The sequence below is a fragment of the Catharus ustulatus genome, chromosome 15, assembly GCF_009819885.2.
Source record: "Catharus ustulatus isolate bCatUst1 chromosome 15, bCatUst1.pri.v2, whole genome shotgun sequence".
Lineage (NCBI taxonomy): Eukaryota > Metazoa > Chordata > Aves > Passeriformes > Turdidae > Catharus > Catharus ustulatus.
In genome coordinates, this window is record NC_046235.1 from 8,002,807 (window position 1) to 8,025,526 (window position 22,720).

The 22,720-nt window shown below is 47.4% G+C and overlaps 1 protein-coding gene across 2 annotated transcripts in view; it reads left to right on the forward strand.

Moving 5' to 3' along the window:
- Nucleotides 1-247: 247 nt before the first annotated feature.
- Nucleotides 248-22,720, forward strand: part of SEPTIN8 (septin 8) — a 35,883-nt gene continuing 13,410 nt past the window's right edge. For both annotated transcript variants that reach the window (XM_033073044.1, XM_033073045.1), the window contains exons 1-4: nt 248-376; nt 17,252-17,366; nt 19,258-19,453; nt 20,125-20,311. In XM_033073044.1, the coding sequence (XP_032928935.1) occupies nt 347-376; nt 17,252-17,366; nt 19,258-19,453; nt 20,125-20,311 (528 nt within the window). In that variant the 5' untranslated portion in view covers nt 248-346. The remainder of the gene's footprint in view (nt 377-17,251; nt 17,367-19,257; nt 19,454-20,124; nt 20,312-22,720) is intronic.

A 22,720-nucleotide genomic window follows, 5' to 3' on the forward strand; every position in this document is an offset into this window, starting at 1 on the left:
TTCTCCTGCCACGGTCACCCGTGCCATGTGCTCGTCCCCTAGACCGGCACCTGCCCCCCGGCAGGGGCCGTGAGAGCCCGCCAGGACAGCCCGACCGCTGTCCCCCGGTTCCACTCCCCTCCGCGGCTGAGAGCGGCGGGACCTCCCGAGAGAAGGCTGGCCCTCGGCCTGCCCCGCCCCGGCGGTGTCCGTCCCCTCGGTTCCCCCGGTCCGGCGGGCGGGTGGCGCCTGCGACAGGCGGAGGGAGTTTCCAGGAAGTGGCCATATTGGATCCATTCAGCCGTGTCTGCAAGCGGCGGGCAGCGGCAGCAGCGCTCCCGCCGCCGGAGCCGCGCCATCTCCGGCCATGGCCGCCACCGATGTGGAGCGCTTCTCGGTGAGCACCGCCCCGCTCTCGTACGCGCCTCTCAACCGCACACCTCGGGGTTTCTTGGTCCCTCGGATGGTGGGTGGCACCAGCGGGTGGTGGGTCCAGGGCACCGGGGGTGATGCGCAGCCGCACGGGGCAGGGGGGAGCTGGGGAGGGAGCGCGGCGGTGCCGGTGCCCGCGGAGGGCGCGGGGAAAGTCTTTGCGGTAAGGTCCTGCCCGCGCCGTGGGCGGAGGGAACGGCGGCTGAAGGGTTCCGGGGCCTCGCAGCTGCCTCTGGTGCTGGCACCGGCACCACCGCCTTCAGGAACTCCTGCCGGGATGCCCAGGATGCTTATGAAGGGTATCCGGGATCCGTGTGTCTGCAGGCATGCATCACCCCGCAAAGACGGTCGGCAAGAAATGGGGTCATACCTTCCTAAATACCAACTGTTTACATACCACTGGTATCCAAACACTGCGGTAGTAACTTAGCGGTGTGTGTATAATATAGCGAGAGACACGCTGATGCAAATACGGATAAAGCAAACCCTTCAGGCTGGCTGCTCTCTGAGCCAAAGTGTGAGGAATGCTGTACAGCAAATATGGAGCGTGACCTGTGCACTGCCGTCTCTCTGCAGCTCACATGTTGTATAACTGCTATCGGAAGTCAATCTGGCTAAAATCTGTCAGCCCAAAACTATTCTTTGTCTACAGCTTGAATTTTTTGTTGTTGTTGGAAGGCCGTTCTCGTTAAATAGCTTGGTGTTGTGTCTTGTACGCTCTCAGAGCTAAAAACATTTTTACTGCATTGAATAGCATAGCTCTCCAAAGTCAAAATAGTCTGGTGTGATATTACTAAATAAATGGGAGCAGCACTGGTGGCTGTCTGAATTATAGGCATGCCGTTTGAGCACAAACAAGTCCCTACTACTCTTTTTTCTGTAAGCTACTTTTTGCCAAGGATCTCAAACCCTGCTTAATTTCTTTGAATCGTGGCCCAAAAGTTTCCAGCTCAGGAATGACTTTTCAAGACTGTAACTTACTTAAAACCTGCATGTAGGAAAATTGAATTATTTGAGAAAGCTAATGTTTATAGGCTCTAGGAGGACTAGATTAATGTAGAGAGCAGCAGATAATGAAAGCACCAAGTCTCTCTCCCTGCAATTCTTTCTGCATTTGTATCATATAAAAATACTTTTAATGTTAATTTGGTGTGCCTGCTGTTGCCTGTGCAGTTTTCATAGGTGTTACAGGAACCTAAAATATTGCCTAATTCTGGAGAAAATTAAATTAATTTGGTTTTTTGGTGTGGGTACTTGAATGCTTGTTGTACTTACATCAATACTCTGTCACTTTGATTTTTAAAAAAGAAAGCAGGGGGGGAAACCTCCTGAAGGAGCTTGTCTCTCATTTGGGCACCAGAGGGAAATGGCTGTGCTCCAGCATGGCTTGCTTGAGTGCCCAACTCCTTTAGCAAGAAATCTGCTTGCTTTGTGCAGGGATGGGTTTATAGGGATCTGCAGGCACAGTCAGTCTGCCTTTTGCCTGGAACCATGGATCTGGCAGAGGTGGGTGGGAGAGCAGCATCTCATTTCCATTTATGTGGGGCAGATGTCTGTCCCAGCTGCTGTTTCCTTTACCCCTAGCTTGCGTCTCAGCAGTTGTTCCTCCAGCAGTATCATGGAAACTTCATGATTCAGGTGTTCTGAGTTTTCTTTCTGTGGGGCTCACAGGTTTCTTATTGTCATTTTGTATTACTATACCTTAGCTTCCTGAGCATGAAGTCCATGTAGGAGTAGCTTGTCGCTGCCAAGCAAAGGTGATGATAAATTCACTTATTTTTACCAGCTGTTTGTATTTGAAGTAGGAAGTAATGCCAAAAAGGCCTCTGAGGTAGGGTTTCGATACACAGTGGGTCATGAGCGGTGAAGCTATTTATGAGTGTCCAGCTGACACTGATATTCTGGAGTGTAGTATCCTACGTTTGGATAATGTGTTTTGAAAACTCTTCAGATGTATGCTTCCCTTGTACAGTCCTCCAGAATGCCTCTGTCTCCAGCACAATAAAGTTCCCTTCAAGTGCTGCTGTTGGAAATGACCAACAAAAACAGATGAAAGGAAGCGCATCCGTGGAAAGCTGCCTCTGAGGCAGCAGGATCACACCAGTAGTGCTCAACACCACCTTTGTTTTTGTGGCTGTAGTGTTATGAGGGAGATTTGCTTCTACCCCTGGAGACTGAAGTTTTCTGCTCATCTGCTCTGGTTAACCACAGCTGTGTTCAGGGCTTGGGCTGCAGGCGTCACTTCTGGAGACACAGAAGCTGCTCGCCACCAGGGTGGAAGGAAAACTGATAAGGTTTGGTTCATTTATGAAATACTTTTATTTTGTCATTAAAGCTCGGAACTTCTCCATTGCCTGAGCTGGCCGGTGCTGAGTTAGCATGTTTGGTGACTGTGCTGGAGCAGACACTAGCAGTATTAGTGAAGATGTTGGGATGTTGAGTGGGAAACAGCCCAACCACCACATGCAAGTGGAAGCCAGAAAGTGCTTGAAATGCAGCAGGGAAATGCAGAAGCTCTGAAGGAGCTTGGAAAAGCTGGAAGGGGAAAAAGTGACTGAGAAATGATTGGAGATGCATAGGAGAATGAATGGGATGAGATGTGAGACTGAGACTGCAGGACTTCTGCTTTCCCAAATCTTTTCCTTTCTCTCCTTTTAAATAAAACCCATTGACCTCACAAAATGCTATTCTCAACTATCTGCACTAATCCACAGCCTGACATGGAGGTGCAAAGGCAGTGGGCTCAAAACTGAGCAGTTCTGTCAGAAGCTGGCATCCTCAGTCTCAAGGTTGGGCTCAGATAAGAGTTTAACATGAAAAGCTAACTTTTGGCTGATTGCTCTGTGTGGACGCTGCAACTGCCTGCACAGACAGGGATGTGTGAACATTGATGCCCAGGGCAGAGAGCACTGGACACACGTACGTGGCAGCATGTGAGCTGTGGTTGGGGATGGCTGTCCGTATACAATCCTGAGATTTCCCTTCATGTAAGTGATTGACAGCTAGGCTGGTACTTTACAACAAATTAATGTCTGTAGAAGATCTTGCAGATAAAACACCATTTTATACAGAGGAAAGCTGAAGAGCAACTTCTTTGCTGGAAATAGATGATGGGATCTGCTTTGTCTCAGTGAGTTCCTGAGCTTGGGAGGATCTAGCACGTTTGCCAGCTGTGTTTGAGTACTACCTGTTTACACACCACTGCCGTCTTGTCACCTGCTCCCAGCTCTGGGAGGAGAGGAACCTTTGGATGGTGCCTGTTCCTGCCATAACCACCTACATTGTGATAAATTTCCCATGTTGTTGCTGCTTTCTGTAGCTCGGGGTTCACTTAATGACTGCACAGCCTAAACCCACTCTTCCCTGTTAGGGGCCAGGGTGATGCCTTAGTCTGTGAAAGATGGGCCTGAGGATTGAGCTGAGAACAGCTCTGTGTTTCATGACCAGAAGTCTTATCACTGCAGGTCCTAAGCAAAGGCTTACATTTTCTTCTAAGTGAACTCTCAAGGAAAACCTTTCCATGGCTCAATTCCAGTCAAAAATGGGGTTGATTTGAATTCAGATATTCCCTCTGCTCTCTTTTTCACCCAGGCAGTTGGCATCATTTGAAAGTTCCAGGATTAAATCTCCTTGTTTGTTTGTGCTATTCAGTTATTTTACCTTTTCCCTGGAAAAACACAAGTGGTCCCCCATGCAGTGTGGAGTCCAAGTGACAGATTTTTCTCCAAGCTGGTAGCAGGCACCAGAAAGCCAACCCAGCAGGAGCAACCTTTCCCCTCCCTGCGCTGGCCAGCTCTTCTGCCTGTGGTGTATGCTTTTTTGGGAAGGAATAATGCAGAAAATGGCCTTTCACTGGAGGGGATAAATTGGTGGTTGCATCTCCAAGCCCTGTGATCCCTCCCCTGGAATTTTGCATGTCCTCACACAGGAAGCCAGCTCTGACTGCCTCAACCACGGAATCAATTAACTCAACCAGAGCCCCATGGCAGTTAAACACTTTTCAATGTATGCACTGGGTACAAATGTTGCCCAGAATAAAAATTTTTGTTTGTTTGTTTTCTCTCTTCCCCGCTGCGGTGCTGTCACTGCTGGTGAATCTGGGGTGTTTCTTCTTCCTGCAGCAGAGATGCAACATGTTCTATGTGGGAGCTCCAGAGCTGCTTATAACTGCAGTGAGTGCTGAGACAGTGGGTGGAAAGACGTGAGCTGGTGGAGGCTGAGGCTGTGTGTGCCCTCAGCACTGGCAAAACAAATGCGAGCCTGAAGAATAACTCCCTTTCAGGAGGCCAGCATGGTGTCAGGGCTTGTCATCTGTGCTGTGGTGGCAGCTGTCAGCCAGTTCCCAGTGTTGCTGGAAGGCCAGAAGCTTCCTAAATATTATCTTCTGTGGCAGAATACCAGTGCTGTCTCCAGCTGCAGGGAGAGAAGTCGCCCTGTCTCTGAGTGCCCCCACTGTCCGCAGTCCTGTCGTCTCAAGGCACCGCTGTGCAAGCTAAGGGCCCCATCACTGGGCTGTTTTTCTATCTGCAGGAGCAACAGTCATGCTCATCTCCCTTCCTTCCCATGTTCCTTTGGCTTGGAGCTTGGGAGGGGGAGAAACTGGCATGATGCTGAATTGGCTTTCCTGGGTTGTGCAATTAAGAGGAGGAATTTGGGGGGCAATGGGACTGAGGGAGACATGCAGGGCGTGGGCATGCTGAACACTTCATCCCACCTGTGTAGGGTAAGGGCACGTTTATGAGATGAGTTTTGATTATTCAGAATGTTTTGAACACACTTCAGGCTGTGGATGGCAGAACTGCCCTGTTTGTTTCAGGTGCCCTGTTTGTGCAGCCTTTGGAAATAACATTGTCCTGTCCTATACTTGTTTGTTAAAGTGGGCCTTGTGTTTATGCAGAATCTGCTTGTTTCTCCTCTTCCCCACATCTGTGTAGCTGCAGTGAGCTCTGGGTTTATACCTGAAGCTTTGCATTCATATTCATGTATCATAAAAGTGTCAGACAAATAAAAGAGCCCACCTCTTCTCCCAGAGCAGCTCAGGCAAGAAAAACAATCCTGAAAGTGCTGTTTGTCCTCAGTCCCAGCCATGTGCTTTTCTTCCAGAGCCTCTTCTCTGGCATGAGCAGCCATGCTCACCTCCAGCTCATGACATTGGGGTGCGAAAGGTAAACCCAGAGAGGGAATCAGCATCCTCCAAATAGGAAGATGGGAGACTTTCAGAGGAGAATGGTGTCAGTGAGAACCACAGGATTCTTGAGTACAGCCCTAATTGCTGCTCTCAGCTTGTGGCTGACCAGGTCAGGTCTATGAAGGCACCACTTTTAGATGTTCGTATTCCTCTGTGAAACCAAAAAGTGTCCGTCTCCCACATGCATGAAATTCCAGAGATGTCAGACAGCTCAAGCAAGGTTCCCATGGAGAACCTTGTCTTGGGTTGTTTGCCCTCTCTGGCTGCACTGCCTCAAAACCAGACTGTCACAGGGAGCTGTGGAGCCAGACATCCTGGGCTGGATTTCCAGCAAAGGATTTGGGTTCTCCCATCTTCACCTCACCATTGCATGAGATGCTATGTTTAGTGTGTATTTTGTGTACAAGGAAACGTGGGGGATGCATCAAGTCCTCCGCAGGCAACCAGCGCTTCACCTGACTCTGGCTGTAACAGAGGCAGGACTCAGCCCTCAGCTTCTGCTTGGCTGAGTTCGTGTCTGCCTGCAAAGGACTGTACAGGCATGCCTTCAGCTCTGGCTGCTGTGGAGCCTGTTCTCAGAGCTTGTGGTGATGCTGGGAAACGAAACCTTCCCGTGTCTGCCAGGATCTCCCATGCAGTCCTCAGGTCTGTTGCTGAGAGTGGAGAGCATCCTCTGTGGTCACGGTGTTGCGCAGCGTGTCATTCCTGGGATGCCTGGAGTGTGGGGGCAGCTGAGGGCAGAGGGGCATTGCCAGGTCTCTGGTCCAAGCCCTGCTTATAGCAGCCTTCCATCCTGAGTGACGCTGATCCTGGCTTTTTAGCTCTGCGACAGTAAAATGCTGCCTGAGGAAGGCTGGCAGCTGGCCTCCCAGCAATGTTCGTTCCCCTTCCCTTTTTCTGCAGCAAAGGTGCTTCTAGCTTGTATTCCTAAATATAGATTTATCCTGTATTTTCACACAGAATGAATAGTCCTTTCAGCTTATCTTTTTGCTTCAGAGTTTTTCTTTTCCTTTTTTCCATTGCCTTGATTCTTCAGTTTAAAAGTATTCTGTGCTAATACACTTGGAGGCTTTCTGGAGGCGTGTGTTAATAGGCTATATGGCAGTCAGCTTATTAGTATGATAACTCTGGTTTAGTCCTCAGAGGAGCTGAGTTGCTGTGATATATAGTCGGATATTCTCTTTCTAGTGTCTTCCAGGCACAAGAAGATGTGGTCATTAGCTGGAAGATCTGTTTGTGGAGATGCTGTGGGATGGTTGCATGCAGCAGACTGGGAAGAAGCATACAGTGGTGACCAAAAGCTCTTGGGTTCCCATTATATTTCCCTTCTCTGGAAATGTACTGGATAATAGTATTTATTGTAATTGGGCAATACATTCTGAAAATGTATATGGGAATTTGCTATGTTTATTTTAAGTGGTAACTAAAGCAAATAGTCTTAGTGACTGCTATCCAGTGTGGCTTATTTGGTGTGATGGGGATCCAGATCCTTTTTCCCCTCTTCAACACTTTTAAACTGCTCCAAACCTTTTTTATTCCATTCCTTAAGGGTAAACACTCGGTTTATCTCCTGGCTGTGTCCCAGAGCCACTTGTGTTTGCCAAGTGTTTCCTCTTCCATGTGGAAGGATGATGGGAAACCAGAGATTCCTCAGCTCAGAGCAACTAAGTGTAAACTTGGGGAAAGTCTGTACTAGATAAGGTGCTAAGATTAGGCTCTTGACAGGGTTAATTTGGAAGTCCATTAAATGAAAAGCCTCAGCAGCTTCTGAATAAATAAATTTTAAAAGATACTGACTAGGGCAGTGTTGGTTTGCATTGTTTGTATTTCAGGATCTTTTTTTCTCAGTCTGTTTAAAAGTTTTATTTGTGTTTTGGACTTTGCTTGGTTTTGAATAGTTTATGGTGGATGGAATTCTCAGGCTGCCAAGAAACTGAACTTTCTCATCCTTTAAGGTCATTTTGGAGGAAATGTCTTTCATTTTTGGTTCCATAGCTTTCTTTATTTTAACCAACTTTTCTTATTCCCAAAGGCAGATTTTATGTTTGCAAAACACTGTATACATAATGCCTGGTAAATCCTGCTTTGCTCCATTATAAACTCCCATCCAGGACTTGTGATAGAGACAAAATGCCCATTTAATCCTCTCTTGATTAAGAAAGACCTCACAATTAATTTATTAGGCTTTATAATTGTTATAAATGTTATAGGGAAATCACTGAATAACAGCTTAAGAAAAAGGAGTATGTTGGAATTTTGCTTGTGGTGTAAAAAAGAGAGGAATTTAAGCCAGAAACAGTCCATTTGTTTGCAGAAAATTAAAACTGATGCTGCATTCACAGGTTGTGAATGGATCATCTTGTGTATAAGAAGATGAGGAGCTTTACTCTCCCTTGAGACTTGGCTTTGAGCATCAGCAAAACCTGATGTTTCAAGCCTGTGCTGTTTGATTCTGTATGTGTGTAGGAATTTTATTTTGTATTCTGTGGTTTGTTGTACTCTTTTGAAGGAGGAAAGGCTGCTGGGACTGAAGTGAAGCTGAAGGCAATGCCCTCAGTTCAGCTGTGTGCTCACAAGTGTTGAAGGGAGGAGGCTGGTGCAGAAGGAGAGCACGTGGAGTGTGCAGGTCCCTGCTACTGGGAGTGCCTGGCATCCAGCTAGTTGCTGGGATACAGCACAAGGTGTGCCGCAGGAATCCAGATGTGTTTTGGAGCCAGTACCTTGGATACAGGAAAGCAATTAAGGAGTTTTGCCTGAAGAGTTCCTCCCTTCAAAGCAGCTTGGCTTTCTCACTTAATTCTCTGTGCACCTTCTTAGGGGAGGAGGTTACAGTGTGCGTTCAGCGCTGGGTTTTGCTGTTGTGCAGCAGAGCCTTTGCTTCCCCGAGACTGCCCTGGGGCACATGGGACATTGTGAAACGTTGGCACTGGACCAACGATTTTTGGAAATACTTGTTTTCCATAGGTGCTGAGCCTTGCACTTCACAATGCACTCACCAGTCACTTGATGGTCTTAAAGTTTCTGAATAGCTCTTCAAGATGGGTCCAAAAGTTAAATGCCAGAACCTCAGCTCTTGAGCCTTCTTGCTTCTGTAATATAAAGTGGCTCTAATTTTTACTTGGCATGTCTTGGTGGTGACTCCATATGTGGTTTCTTCAGTGATGTTTTTGCCTGCCTGGAGTGCAGCTGGGAGCCAGGAGGGATATGAATAAAGGCCTGAGTGTCTGGGAAAATTCTTGGCATTCTTAGAAGAGCAGTTTAGGCGGGGAGGGAGGGGGCGGGCAGCATTGGGATGGGAATTGTGTTTGTTTAGTGTGAGTTTTTTTGGGGGGACTCCAGTATAGCCTGGAAGCTTATTGTGAGCATGCAGCAACTGGAGATGGCTGGCTGGCACAGCGTCCCACGCTTGGAGAGCTGGCTTAGATGTGGCTGTGCTCCTGTGTACTGCGTATTGGAAAACAGAAAGAAGGGAAGGCACTTGGGGCTCTGCCCTGCCATTGCTGGAGGGAAGAGCAGTATTAGGCATCACCATGTTGCCTTTTTCAGCTCTTCAGGGTTGCTACAACAGGAAAAACAACAGTTGCCCTCCCTGCACAGGCACAGAAGGCTCAGGGTCTCAGGTGCATCCTGTCTGACTGACCATGTACCACCACCAGAGTGCGCAGGAGCAGGAGGCAGCAGAAAAGATGCTCTTCATCTTCTGTTGTTGATATTGTAAGACAGGTGGTAAATCAGCAGAAACACTGCATCTATTGGCTTGCTTTTTCTTCCTTTCTTCATTCCCCAGCCTGTTATTAAGTGCTCCATGATGGGGAGCTGAAATTTTAAGCCCATGCTTAAGATTACAGTAATTTCATGACTATAAGGCGCACCGGATTATAAGGCACACTTCCGGGTGTTGGCAAATTTCCGAACTCTGTCCATATATAAGGCACACCGGACTATAAGACACACTTTTTTTTTTTGCAGTGAGGATCCACGAGCAACAAAGTAACGAATTAGTAATGGAAACCCCAGGGGTTTACTGTCAGGTGCTCAATTTGCTTTTTCACAGATTGGTGTAGCCTTTAAACGCAGCCCCAGGTGCCCTCCCCTGCTCGCAGATTGCACTTCTGGGTTGGCTCGGGGTGGCCGTGGCTCGTGGCGCAGGGCTGCCACGGCACGGGCGCGGCTCATGGCTCGAGGCAGCCGTAGCTCGCACTTCCAGGTTGGCTCGGGGTGGCCGCGGCTCCTGCAGCGCGGGGCTCCCGCAGCATGGGGGCCACGGTGCCAGGCAGCCACGGCACGGCTCGTGGCTCTCGCGGCTTGCACTTCCAGTTTGGCAAATTTCCCAACTTTGTCCATATATAAGGCACACCGGATTATAAGGCACACTTTTGGGTTTGGACCAAAATTTTAGTCAAAAGGGTGTGCCTTATAGTTGTGACATTACTGTAACTGCAAACCTTCAGAACTGGGTGGTGCTTGCACTTTGCAAATCTCGTTGAGATTAGATGCCATTTAGATGTGACAATTTTAGCCTAAGAGGTGCTGGGAGCTCCACTGGCCAGTCCCAGCTGAGTGTGTTTCATTTTATCTCCAGTGCCAAAGACACCCACAAGGTCATGCCTTCTCCACTTCTGTTGAGCCCTCTGTTAAGATTTACTATGCTCAGAATCTCTCACTGTCCCATCTGGTCCCATTACCTCTGTTGGACCATCTCCTTCTCTTTAATAGGCTGCAAAGTGCAATCCCATTCACTCATGCTGTTATACATCTAATAGTCATTAGCCTGTGAGTACAAGACAGGTAATATTTTCATGTGTGTTAATGACTGTTTTGAATGTTGCTTACACCACAGAGCTGTTTTTCCTGCATTAAGTGTGGTGTTGCTGTTAACTGCCCCTCAGCTCTGAGATAGGCAAAAGAGATATTTTCTTCATAGAAATATGAGTCTGTATTTACTGCTGTCACTTTGCAAATGTCAAGTGGCATTTATTGAGCCAGCATTCAGAGACGGAGAGATTCTCCAGAGAGAGGTAATTTTTCTGCACTGATCCAGAAGCTGGGCCAAGCCCCAGGAAGAGTCTACTTGAACAAAGAAGCTGAATTTGGCTTCTGACTCTGTTTGCCCAAAGGTCTCTAAGCAAGTACTCAACTGCTCCATGACTCAGCGTACTTGTGAAATGATGATAACTAGAAGTGCCTTTGCAGGCAGTCTTGCAGTGGTGAGCTTTTGGGGGAGGTTGTGGGGTTGGGCTAGGGACCTACACGTGCTGGACCCTGAAGCAGCCCCTCTCTGTTTCGTGGTTGGTGGGACTGCTGCCCAAAGTGCCCAGCCTGAGAGGGGCCAGGCAGTGCCCGTGGCTGGTATTGCAGCTGCTGCGGTGACAGCACACATGAGCTTGTACCTGGGACCAGCTTGCTCTGCTTGGATTGGATAAACAGCCAAATATCACTCAGTCCTTTCTCTGCTCAGCTGCAAAATAAGACTCCCTGCATCAAGAGGGAATTATTTCCTAGTTCCGTGTCTTTCCATGCAGGAGACAACGGAACAGCGTCCTACAAACGCCACTGGTGCATGTGTTAATCTCTGTGTTGCACACACTGTTGTGGATTGTGGGTGAGGCATCAAGAGGGTGAAGTCATTGTTTTGTGCCCAGCAGCAGTGCCCAGCTGTGCCAGGTGCTGGGCCAGCCCCTCAGCAGTGTTAGTCCTGTCACAGGAGCTCTGCAGTGGCATTGTGGCCATGCGAGGCAGAGTTTGGGAAGCCTTCCCTGCTCTTCCTCTTCCTGCTCTCCGAGTCACTCTGGTCAGGGGCTTGCAATCTGCTAGCACTGGTTTTTCCTTCTGTTTTGATTTGACTGTAAATCGGAGGGGAGAGGATCTGTGTGTGCTCTGCACTTTGCCATGTGCCTGGCACTCCATGTCCGCGTGTTCCCCGCAGGGTAAAGCAGTGCTCCCTGGGAAGAGCCAGTGCCACAGACCTGCTGCCAGGCATCAGTGTCACACAGATAATGCCTGTGCCCGGGCTGCAAAGCACTGCAGGATTTGTCATGGTGTAAGGTCAAGATGACATCCAGGGTTGAGGAATTTAGAAAAAAAAATATTCCTCAGAAGTGGGAATTGAAGTGCTGTGGAAAAGTGCCATGTAGATGTTGCGTTGTTGCATCTTTTTGTTTTCTAAGTTTGTGTGTTTGTGTGTGTGTGTGTAAAATGTAAATAGGAGTACTCTGGGAAGAGAAGGACCTGAAATACAGCTGCCTAGTGAGCTCTCTTGGAAGACACAAGCAGCTTCTCCCAGTGTAGGGCTGGCATGTAGCCTGGCCACAGATCCCAGGCTGATGGTGCAGAGGTACTGGAGGGAGCATTTGGGAGCAGCAGACATCTTTGGGTTGAAGGTCACTGCTTACACTGAAGTGTAAGCCCAATTCATGTAGCAGAAAGGAGAGAAAACTTAATTTCCTTCCTTCTTTCCCTGTAGGTCTTTGCCATTTGCCCTTGGGAAAAGTCAGCTGTTCATCTTTCTCACTTAGTTTTGTTGGGCTGTAGAAATGGGAAAGGGCAGCTCAGACACAGAAAAATTCTGTGCTAGCCCTCAGGGTATACATCCGGGAGTCATTACTCTTTATCAGCTAAACAATGTGATTTTTTGTTTTCCTCTTTGTTTTCGTTCACCAGTTGCTTGTATGCTGATGAAGCAGGGGTGAGGGTTTACAAGTCCCATCATGCCAGGTTCTTAAAAATAAGTATCACCATTTAAAAAAAAAGTATTATCATTTATGATTGTGGCATTCAATTATGCTTTTGTTTACCCATATGCTTTCACCTGCATCATTCAGGGGAAAAAGCCTGAGGGTTGTCTCAAGCAGGAAACACAAGCATATGTCACTAAGGAGAATTTTGTGGTGGGTTTAATTGAAAGATGATAGAGATTTTTTTTAACTAACTGATATCAGAATGATCTTCACTATACAAGGTCTACTCTGTTTATAGTGCTCCTTGTGAAAGCAAAGGAAGCAGGGGCAGCACATCTAAAAGCACTAAACTGCTCTGCTCTGCACCAGGAGCCCCAGCTAGGAACACTCTGCAGCTGAACATGGAACTGGTCCCACTGCTGACATTCCCCTGGGTTGTGCAGGCAGTGGTAAAACCACTTTTCCTGGAACAAGCTGCTGAAAAATGTAATGACGCAGAGTGAAACTGATGCTAATTTGGAGGTGAAGCATGAAGAGAAACTGTGATCGGGTTATTTTTTGAAGAATCATAGGCACACAGATTGAAGCTGTAGCCTGTGCACTTCTCACAGGTTTCTTTAATCACTGCCTGCGAAGAACAGCCTAATTAATATGTGATGCTGTGTTGTGTCCAGAACCTCTTAGGGGGTTCTGGATTTGGTGTCTCTGATTGTGTTTCTCTGCTGCCTTTTCTTGTCTGACTTGCAGTGAAGGGCCAAATAACATATCTGCAGTGGATATGGTCTGTGGCCCGCTGTCCGCAGCAGTACTTCTTCATCTTCCTTCCAGCCCTGCAGTCCTACCACAGGGCACAGCCTTGGCGACCCTGCTGGGGATGGGCTTGGAAGCCAGTGTGAGTTTGAAGTGTAGTTTTTGGTTGCCTGGGCAGCTCTGTGGTGTGGCAACAGGAATGGGCTGGTGTGCTATTGTGCATCCCAAATCCATCCTCAGCCTCCAGCAGGGTGTGTCCAGGAGCTGGGGTGCCCCTGGAGCATTACAGCACGTTTGAAGCACTGTGGTTGGAGGTTTCATTTCAGTTCTTGTGGTGCTCAGCTAAATGTGTCCATCTGTGCTACCAAGTACATGTCTGTCTTTCTTCTGCATGCTGAGAAGAGGGTTCTGTGATACTGCTGTCAAATCAGAGCTAAAGATTGATGTTCCTCTGGGATGGCTGTTGTTCCTGTGGCCATGCCCCCAGATGCCATTTCTGTGCCTGTTGCCTGGCCAGAACATTTGTGAAAACGTTTAAAGAACTTTGGATTTGAAAATACATAAATTCTGCTCTGACCTTATGATGAATCTTTAATTTCCCACAAAATTCCAGATTCAAAATATGATTTATCCCCTTGGCTCTCTGCTTCAAGTCTGAAGATCAGCTCAAGGCAAAGAAATCTTTGAAGAGCATGTTCAAAGACTACAAGTAAAACCCTGGTAGCTGTCCCATCAATGACACAAGAAGGGATGTTCAGGGCTACAGTGGCTATTTGAGGTGAGAGTCCCCACCTGGAGCCATTGCAGACTCTTAGTTACCATTTTGTGTAATGATGAAATGGGCTTCAAGAAAGGTTGGCTGCCTCGTGGTTATTTGCAGACGCAGGATGGGGTCCCGCCTGGCAAGAAGCAGCAGAGTTGTCTCTATAGGCCGTGAGATTGAGGGACCTGGTTCATGTTGAATGCTGTGGAGGGTAGGAGTGTTGCCTGGACCAGTGCAACTGGAGAGGGCAGGGCTGTGTTCCTGCCTGGCTCTTGAAGTGGCTGACCCCATCTGGCTCTGCCATATGACCTGCCAAGCTCCTGTCCTGCAAGGCACTCTCATTGCTGGCACAAAGTATGGGGAAAGTTCTGCTGAAATCTTTAGCTTTTGTTTAAAACAAACCCCCTGCTACATTGCTGCATTATTGCAGCATTTGTGTTCTGGATTGAACATCTATTTATGCTGAGTGTGGCAGGCTGGCTGTTCTGCTGGAAGGGGCTCTGTTTGGAGTGTGACCTTGTCTTCACAGGCAGGTGAACTGTTTCAAGCCTTCCTAGAGCCACCCTGTCATGTGGGAACTGGCCAAAAGGGCTGGTCATTTGGGGCTTCTCATCAGGGTGTGGGCAGGTTCCTCTCCAGCACAGGTCCACACACCAGACTCCAAAAGTGAGCAGAAGTAGTGCTTGTAGTCACAAGACTGTCAGGTTTCCAAGCTCGATGGATTGGAGGGAAAGAATAAAACAGTGAAAACTTTTTTTTCCCCTTTATGTATTTTCCTAGTCCTATTACTTCCCAGCAGCTGTTGCTATTGTTTTTGCTAACGCAGCAAAATCCCTTTGGAGCTGTATGACAGCTGAACACACTGCAAACACAGTAAATGGTTTTCTGCTTTGGTATCACCAGTGCCTTGAACTTGAACCAGGTTATTTCTGCTGCTTACAGAAATAAAGGCAACTGCATTTGAAGGTCACTGGCAAAAGTTATTCCACTGAAGTTTGGCTCATTGGTTTAGCAGCTTTGAGAGACAGTGAGCAGTTCTGGGTAGGTGTATTCCTGTCCTGTAGTGAACAGCGACTTGAGTGCCAAAAAAAGAAGAGAAAAAACCCTGTGTGGATGCATTTGGGTTTCCTGCAGCCAAGGCATGACTGAGTTCTCAATGCAGCCTTGCCTGGCTGAAGCCTATTTAAATGCAGCCTTGCTGAGCTGGAGCCTATTTTAAAATCAGTGGTGCTGCCCGTTGCCTGGAAACCTCCTCACAGCCTCAGGCACTTTCAGCCTAATCGTAGCCATCGGCAGCATTTATTTATTTCCCATCCAAAATGTCATTCCAGGTTTCTGGTTTGTTTTTGTTTGCTTGTTTTTGTTTATTATTTAAAATGAGAAGACACAAAGTGCAACCGTCAAAACTCTATGACTTTCCTTGGAAACAGCTTGCTCGGCTGTCACTGCATTGCAGTGGTGGGAACTGGCATTTTAAGCTCTGCAAAGTGTTGTCTAGAAGGACATGGGGAAGATGAGAAGCGGGGGCTGAGAGATTGGGCTGAGAGCCTGAGGAAGCCCGCTGAGCTCAACTGGTGCCTGCAGTGGCTTCCTGCACCTTGTGACAGTCTCTTCCTCAAGGGGAAAACCAGACCTAATCAACTCTTGAGTCTTTTCCCACCACACACATCCCACGTGTCCCGAGTTCCCTTTCCCAATGCGGTTGTGCCACCCCATGTGAGATCCGCAGCTCAGCATTCAGCTGACTGGTGCAGCACAGATTCACTTTTAAAATACCTGGTATCCTGGGGTCTGAGCTGTGCATCTCCCTGTGCTGACAGGTGAGTGGAAGAAAGTTATACGTGGAGATCTCCCTGTCTTAGGATTGTTTTTATTTTTAATTCACCTAAACTCTGGGCGTCTCAAACCCTTAATTGCTGACATCAGTTACACATGGAAACTTTAAATGATTGCTCTTTCTACTAAGTTAGTGAGTGTGATTGATCCTGATTGGACAGAATAGGATGGTTCACAGGAGCCCCCAGCTATGGTTCAATTGTTTTTTGGTCCAGGGAGTCTTGGGAGAGTGCTGGGCTAAAATCATCTGAAAGTGAGTTAAAAATGCTAAGTGGAACAGCCAGAAGGTTTGTGTGTGAGGTATGGAAGTTGTTTCAGCTGTTCACAAGTTGTTCTTGTTATTGAAATGGTTTATTTTTCAAGGCTGAGAATATTTGTTCTACCAAAGGCAGAGCTAAAGAAGGCTTTGACTCAAGATGCAGTTGAAGGAAGGTTTGTGTTTTGTTTAGCAATCTTACTGTAGGCACAGAGGAATACACAAGGCTTATCACGTCATTTATTTTCCTCTTGACTTCATTTAAGTTTGACAGGCAGCTTAGGTTCTTCTCAGGAATGCTCTTTTCTCTGGGTCTTAGTGCTGGGACATTAAGTTCCAATTGTCAGGAACAGACAGAAGAATCAGAGCCAAACCAAGGGCAGACATTTTTTCCATTCCCATCTTCTATGTGTGTTGGTGATTAAGAAAAACAATCAATTACCAAAGAAATTGTGAGGGTGAATGAATCACGATTCATTCTCCTTGCTTTTCCATGGGTGGGTAAGAGTGCCTGAGGGGCTTCAGGTATGGTGGTCTGGTCCCTGGGTTCAGACATCATTGCTTAGTTGTACAGAGAGGTGTGAGCATCTGTTGAAATTCCAAACTTCCCTGGTTTTAGCCACTAGAAAGAGAAATTACCCTTCTGTCAGATCCTCTTTTACTGGACTTGATGGCTGCTCTGCTCTTCCTTTCTGCGCAGGTCATAGAGCTCCTATCTCCTTGGATGTTTTTTTTTCTCAGTTCCTAAGCAAAGCCTCTGCAGATGATCAGGTTCTCTGGGGGAGGGAGGAAACAGAAGGGAGAGCAAAGTGCATATGGGGGAGGCAGGAACAGTAACAGCAGAGGAACAGTGGAAAACTGTTTGGTCACAGCCAGGTGGGTCCGTACCCTGCCTGTGCCACCGGCATACCCAGTGCTGAGTGAACTAACCTCTGCTCGTGGCAGTAGCAAAGAGGGAAAGACAAGTACTCAGGGAGAAATGCTGAGTCTGTCAAGCTGAATTCGCTGCTGGAGAGTTTAAGAAAATAAAATATAAAAACACAAAAAAAGTTGAGGAGAAATGAGTGCTAAAACACACCGTGGTGGGTTTTCCTTTGCTCATCTCTCCCAGCTGCATGTAGTTGAAGCTCACGCTGGCGTTTTCTCTACTTTGGAGCCTGGTAGCTTAGTTCTTCTAATTCCCATGAGGATCAGTATTTCACACCCTCTTTCCAGTTGTTGGTGGCTGTTGGGGGGTTTGAACTGCGGTGTGCCAAAACACAAGCTCTTGAGGGCACTGCTGGGCTTTGCAGTGCCCAGGAGGGTAGGTGATCTTGGTCTCGTTTGCCGTCTCAGTGCAGTTTGCTAATCTGGCTTCTTCTCCCTGCCAGAATGAAGAGAAGAGGAACCTTTCCCTGGGGGGCCATGTGGGCTTCGACAGCCTCCCCGATCAGCTGGTCAGCAAGTCTGTCACACAAGGCTTCAGTTTCAATATCCTCTGTGTGGGTGAGCATGGTCCTCTGCAAACAGGCATGGGGGAGGTTGGGACCAGGATTTCTTGAGTATCCTGCTATGCCACAAACCTTGGCTGTGACTTATGAAAGTCAGAAATGCCAAACTCTTAAAAAACACATTGGATCAAACCAGGAGAATTTCTGTAATCACTGGGGGATTGCTCATCATCTCTGCTGCAGTAGCTTTGCAATAAGAAGGAGCAAAGGAATGCTGTATATAGCAAGTTAAATATTTTCTTATGTAAAATGGAGTGGCTGGCATGAGCAGCTTTTGCTGGGTATGATAGATGCATCATGGGTTATGTGAGAGCTGCTGTTGATAACTTGGTCAGTTCTGAGTGTAAGCCTGCACCCCAGATCTGGGCATAAGAGGTTTGTGTCTGAGCTTTGCATGGCCACGGCTTTCCCAGGTGCAGAGGGTGTGAAGCATGGTCATCTTTGCTTGGAAAGGGATGCGGAGTGTTCCTTTTTGACTTTAAAATAACCTCGTTATATTCTTGGCTTTTAATTTTGTTATTGATGTGATCTAGCAGGCAATGCTAGCTGGAGTACTAGACACCAATTCCTTTCAGCGATGAGATGAGCATCATTTTTGCTTTGGCTGGTCTTTGTATGGGGTATGAGTATTGTAACCTGCTAGACTAGCAGAAATACATCAAGAGACAGCAGGCTTCTATGGCTTTGTATAAACTGTGCAGTGACACCCTGACAACTTTCACAAGGTGCCTGTGCCATACTCAAGTCACTTTTGTATATCCACACCACAAATAAAAAGTATGGCTGAAATCACAGTTGAAATTCAAAGATTTGTTCTTGGCAGAAGGGTAATTACAGCAGAGGTCAATACATTTTTAATTTGTGTGATTCTTAGGTACCAGAATGGATATTCCTACATTCTCATTTGGTTTATTTAAAAATTTTTTTTGGACAAGAGAGGAAAAGCCCCCGTTTGCCAGTTCGTACTCCCAACAGTTCCACAACTGAACAGGATAATGAGGCTTGCATCAGAAATGAGTTCTTCATATGTCTGCTTTCAGATTAATCTAGAGCACCAGCTGGCTTTATTTCGTTGCAACTCTTAGCCACAGCTGGTAGGAAGCAGAGCATGCATCTGCCCCATTCTGAGCACTGAGGTGTTTATGTTCCTGTGAAGAGCAGAGTCTGAGGTGCTGGAAGAATGAGACTCCAAAGCCCTTGGCAGTAGACAAGGCATCTCTGTAGAGCAGAACCTTTCCCACCCTTCTGCTCTCTCACCAGCATATCTGCTGTAGGACTCCTCAGCAGTGCCTGACTCTGCTGAAGTAGTAGCAGGATGGACTGCCTGGGAAATGAGCAGAGTAGAAGGTTATTTCCTTGGATTTTGCCTCTCCATCCTCCCCATGACCAGTAGGGTTGTGTGTAGTGAATAAGGAATTTAAATGAGGCCCCTTCTAGGCCAGTGTGGAAAATACCAATCTTGTTTCATTACCAGGAACAGCAGTTGAAAGCCCTTCTTGACTCACAAACAGCTTGTCAGCCAAATATTCTGGGATACAGGTTTTTGTGATGCATCCCAGGTGTCCTTCAATGGCCACTAAAATTGTCCTCTCCACAGCTTCTCTAATGCAGAATCCCTGGCAAAATCAGGGCTCATGGAAAATAATGTGTTTTTCTGTGCTGATGTGTTTTGTGTGATACTGGGAGACAAAACCCAAGTGCTCTACATTGTTTGCATTAAACATGGGAGGCCTTCAAGAAGCCAGACACCTGTGTGACAATTACATGTCTGTCCACTAGCAATTTGTGGTGACCTTCCACAGTGTAATTTAGTTCTCTAATCAATGTGCTTTGAAGTACCTGTGCCAAATTCATGCTGCAGTGAGCTAATGAGTTGTCGTCCCCAGGTGAGACTGGCATTGGGAAGTCCACGCTGATGAACACCCTCTTCAACACCACGTTTGAGACAGAGGAAGCCAGTCACTACGAGAGTGTGGTTCGCTTGCGGCCACGCACCTATGACTTGCAGGAGAGCAACGTCCACCTGAAGCTGACCATTGTGGATGCGGTTGGATTTGGGGATCAGATAAATAAAGATGAAAGGCAGGTCTTGTGCCATCTGCTTGGCATTTCTGGGCTTGCCTCGTGCCTAACCACAAGACATCAACTGCCTGCAGCTCCTGTTGCAGTGCTGCAGTAGTGTCTGTGTCTCTGTTAAAGGAGGTGCTGCCTGTAGCGGCTCTGGTTCTGGGGGCAAAGGGTAGAGGGAAATGTGTGAACAGCCAAAAAGAGAGATCACAGGAAGTCTTTCCAGCAGAGATTGCTGTCTTCCAGGAGCATGAGCTGTTAACCAGCTGTCCTCAGAGCAGGGTCAGGAATTATCCGTTCTGAACTTGTCTCATTTAATACACAGACATCTTGTTGAAGCCCCAAGTAAAGGCTTTCTGGTATTCCAAGGTGTCTCCTTGCTCATGTTGCATTACTACAGTCAGATGGCTGAGGCCTGAAATCTGGGCAAAATTTGATATGGGAAAGTAGTCATCTTTCTGTGCTCCACTGTTCTTAGACTTTGCAGTGCAGCCTCAAGAATCTCCAGCAACCTTTGGATTACAAGGTCTGTGTAAACACCACACTTTTCCCATTGAAAAGCTAAATTGTTTGACTTTTATAATTTGTTTTTAAGTGATATGAGGAATGTCTAGGAGGATTCCTTCAGCCTTTAGACGGTTTAGATTTGTGCTCCAGTAGCTGGTTTGCTAATGGGATGGTTTTAGTTACAGGCCAATCGTAGAGTACATTGATACGCAGTTTGAAAACTATTTGCAAGAAGAGCTGAAAATCCGTCGGTCTCTCTTCAACTACCATGACACAAGGATTCATGTCTGCCTCTACTTCATCACCCCCACTGGGCACTCGCTCAAGTCCTTGGACCTGGTGACAATGAAGAAATTGGATAGCAAGGTAGGAGGTTGGAGACTGTGTCCCTCTTTCTGAAATGCTTCTGTTGGAAATGATTGTCATGTGAAAGGTTTTGTTCCTTCTGTGCAAGTGCTGGACTCCTTCCTGCATGGCAGCTGAGTCATTCTTAGGACTCTGATAAAGATTTGTGTGGCCTGGTGGTTGCTGAAGTCCTGTGCTTGTTTTCTCAGTGACTTTCCTGAAGAATGTCAGGAAAAACCTGTTTTCCAGTTGGTTGTAAATTCTTGAGTGTTCCTCTACTGTAAGAATCTTACCCAGATTAGCTGATATTTATCAAAGCCGTCAGCTGAAGCTCTATTGGGTGTGCAGGTGAGGATGCCTTCCAGCTTCAGCAGTTAAATTGTGGAGTCCTCTTTGCTGTCCTGACCTGTCAGCAGGGACAGAGGGGCTGAGAGCCTCCAGAACTGTGGTTGTCCTAAGGTGGTGGTCAGTGCTGAGGAGACAAGGGCTGAGCAGGAGCATTGGCTGTGTGTGCTGGTGCACAGGGAGTGTGTGAGCTGTCACTGCTGGCAGTACCAAGTGAGCTGGATGGGAGATCACCGTATCTTCTTAAAGTGTAGATATGGTGAGGAATTCTCAAGGTCATAGGAATCCTAAAGTGGATCATGAGAGGGTCTGCTGGGGTTGTTTCTTTGTGCATAAGCTATTCTGCCTTAGGTGGCAGGGTGTTACCTAACCAACTATTTGCTTATATTCCTGCAGCTGGGAGCAAGTTTCTGACACAGTTTTGGGTGTTCCAGCTGCCTCCCAGGGAGCTGCAGGAGGCTTCAAAGGTCACTAGTGGCAGCAGAATCTCTTCTCTAATTTCCTATCTTTCAGAGCAGTGTTTTAGCAACAGGATGATTCCTTTCAGGTCGCAGATCCTGTTCAGCCTACAGAGGGTCAGGTATGGCAGGTGGGACCCTGCAGGACCTGTGGATCCCCTGGATTACACTGAGGGAGCACTCTCTTCTCTGGCTGTTGTTCATGTGCAGCTCTGTTGGACTTTCCTGGTGGGTTGAGTTTCCCTTTTGAAGTCCCTGCTGCTTGCCCTCACCACGTAGGGCTCATGGCCTGCTTTTCCTTGGCCCCAGTCCAGAGCAGGTACTGGCTCTCCATTGCAGTGGGCTATTTGCAGCTTTAGTGGCTGTTACATTGTCTTCATCAGGAATCTGAAAACTTTCCCTTAATAAACTTTTGTCTCTTGGTACAGTGCCAGCATTACATATTCCCAGAAGTATTTTTGGAGGAAAGCTTTTGCACTATTCCCCTTGGTGCAGGTGGTCCCACAAAGCATTTCTCTGCTTTCCTTCTCATTCCCTACTTTTCACATCTCCTTGGGGTTGCCTTTAAATGTGGTCCTTCCTTAGTACCAAAATAAATCCTTTGTACTTGTGCACATATGAAAACTTTGTGCGCAGGCAAACTTTTTATATCTCCAAACTTCCACTTTAATAGCCCTCTCTGGAGTCATTTTATGCCTTTGTTCTCATCCCCCTTTTTGCCACAGCATGAGAACATCCTGGATTTCCTGCTCTGGTGGCCTCATGTACCCAAGTGGGTACATGGAAATGAATAAGCAAGTGCAGCCCATTGATATTTTCTGGGCATCAGGGATTTATTTTGCGTTTCTGCACCAGTGTCATCCCAGGACATTGGGGTGCTTTCCAGGCACTCCCTGAGGGTTTGTGCACGGCAGTGCAGTGCCCCTTTCCCACTGCAAATGAACCATCTGTGCTGGGGGCTGGTGTGTGGGCGGAGTGAATCAAGGTGTCAGCAAAGCCCAGGCAGTTCTGCCCTCTCCAGATGGGAGCAGTGAGTGCTTACTGAGCAGGGGTGACATGCACTGGCTCATGTCGTTGCTGTGTGAGCACACCTAAACCTGCTCTTCTTGGAGAGCTTTGTGTGGCCCTTGTTGTACAGTTGAAGAATGGAGCCTGTGGAGATGTAAGGTACATCAGAGGCAGTGCTTTGCTCTGTGCTCTGCTGGCTCAGCCTCTGAGACTGGTTTAAGAGGGAGTTTGTAGGACCGTGGCTCAGCTCGATCTTTGCTTTAGCCCACAAGTGGCAAAATGTGTTGACCTGGGCAGGCTTTTGACTCTCCGTGACAATTTCAATAACCAGTCTTGCTTTTAGTGTAAAGTTTACGAAATCCCTTTGGGTAAAGCTGTTTTGTAAACAAAATTTTCTGTTGTACTGTAAGACAATATCTGTTTGGCTGAGCTCATGGCCAGCTGTTATCTGGGGTATTTAGTTACAGCCAGAGAGCAGAAGCATCTTCAGAAGTGTTTGTAGGTAGATGGAATTTGGCTGTCTGCCTGGCTTCTAGTGAGAAGCACATAGGGCCTGACAGGTATAGACTTTCCACTCGTTTTAACCTGGGAAAAGGAGATAAATAATAGTGCATTTGTA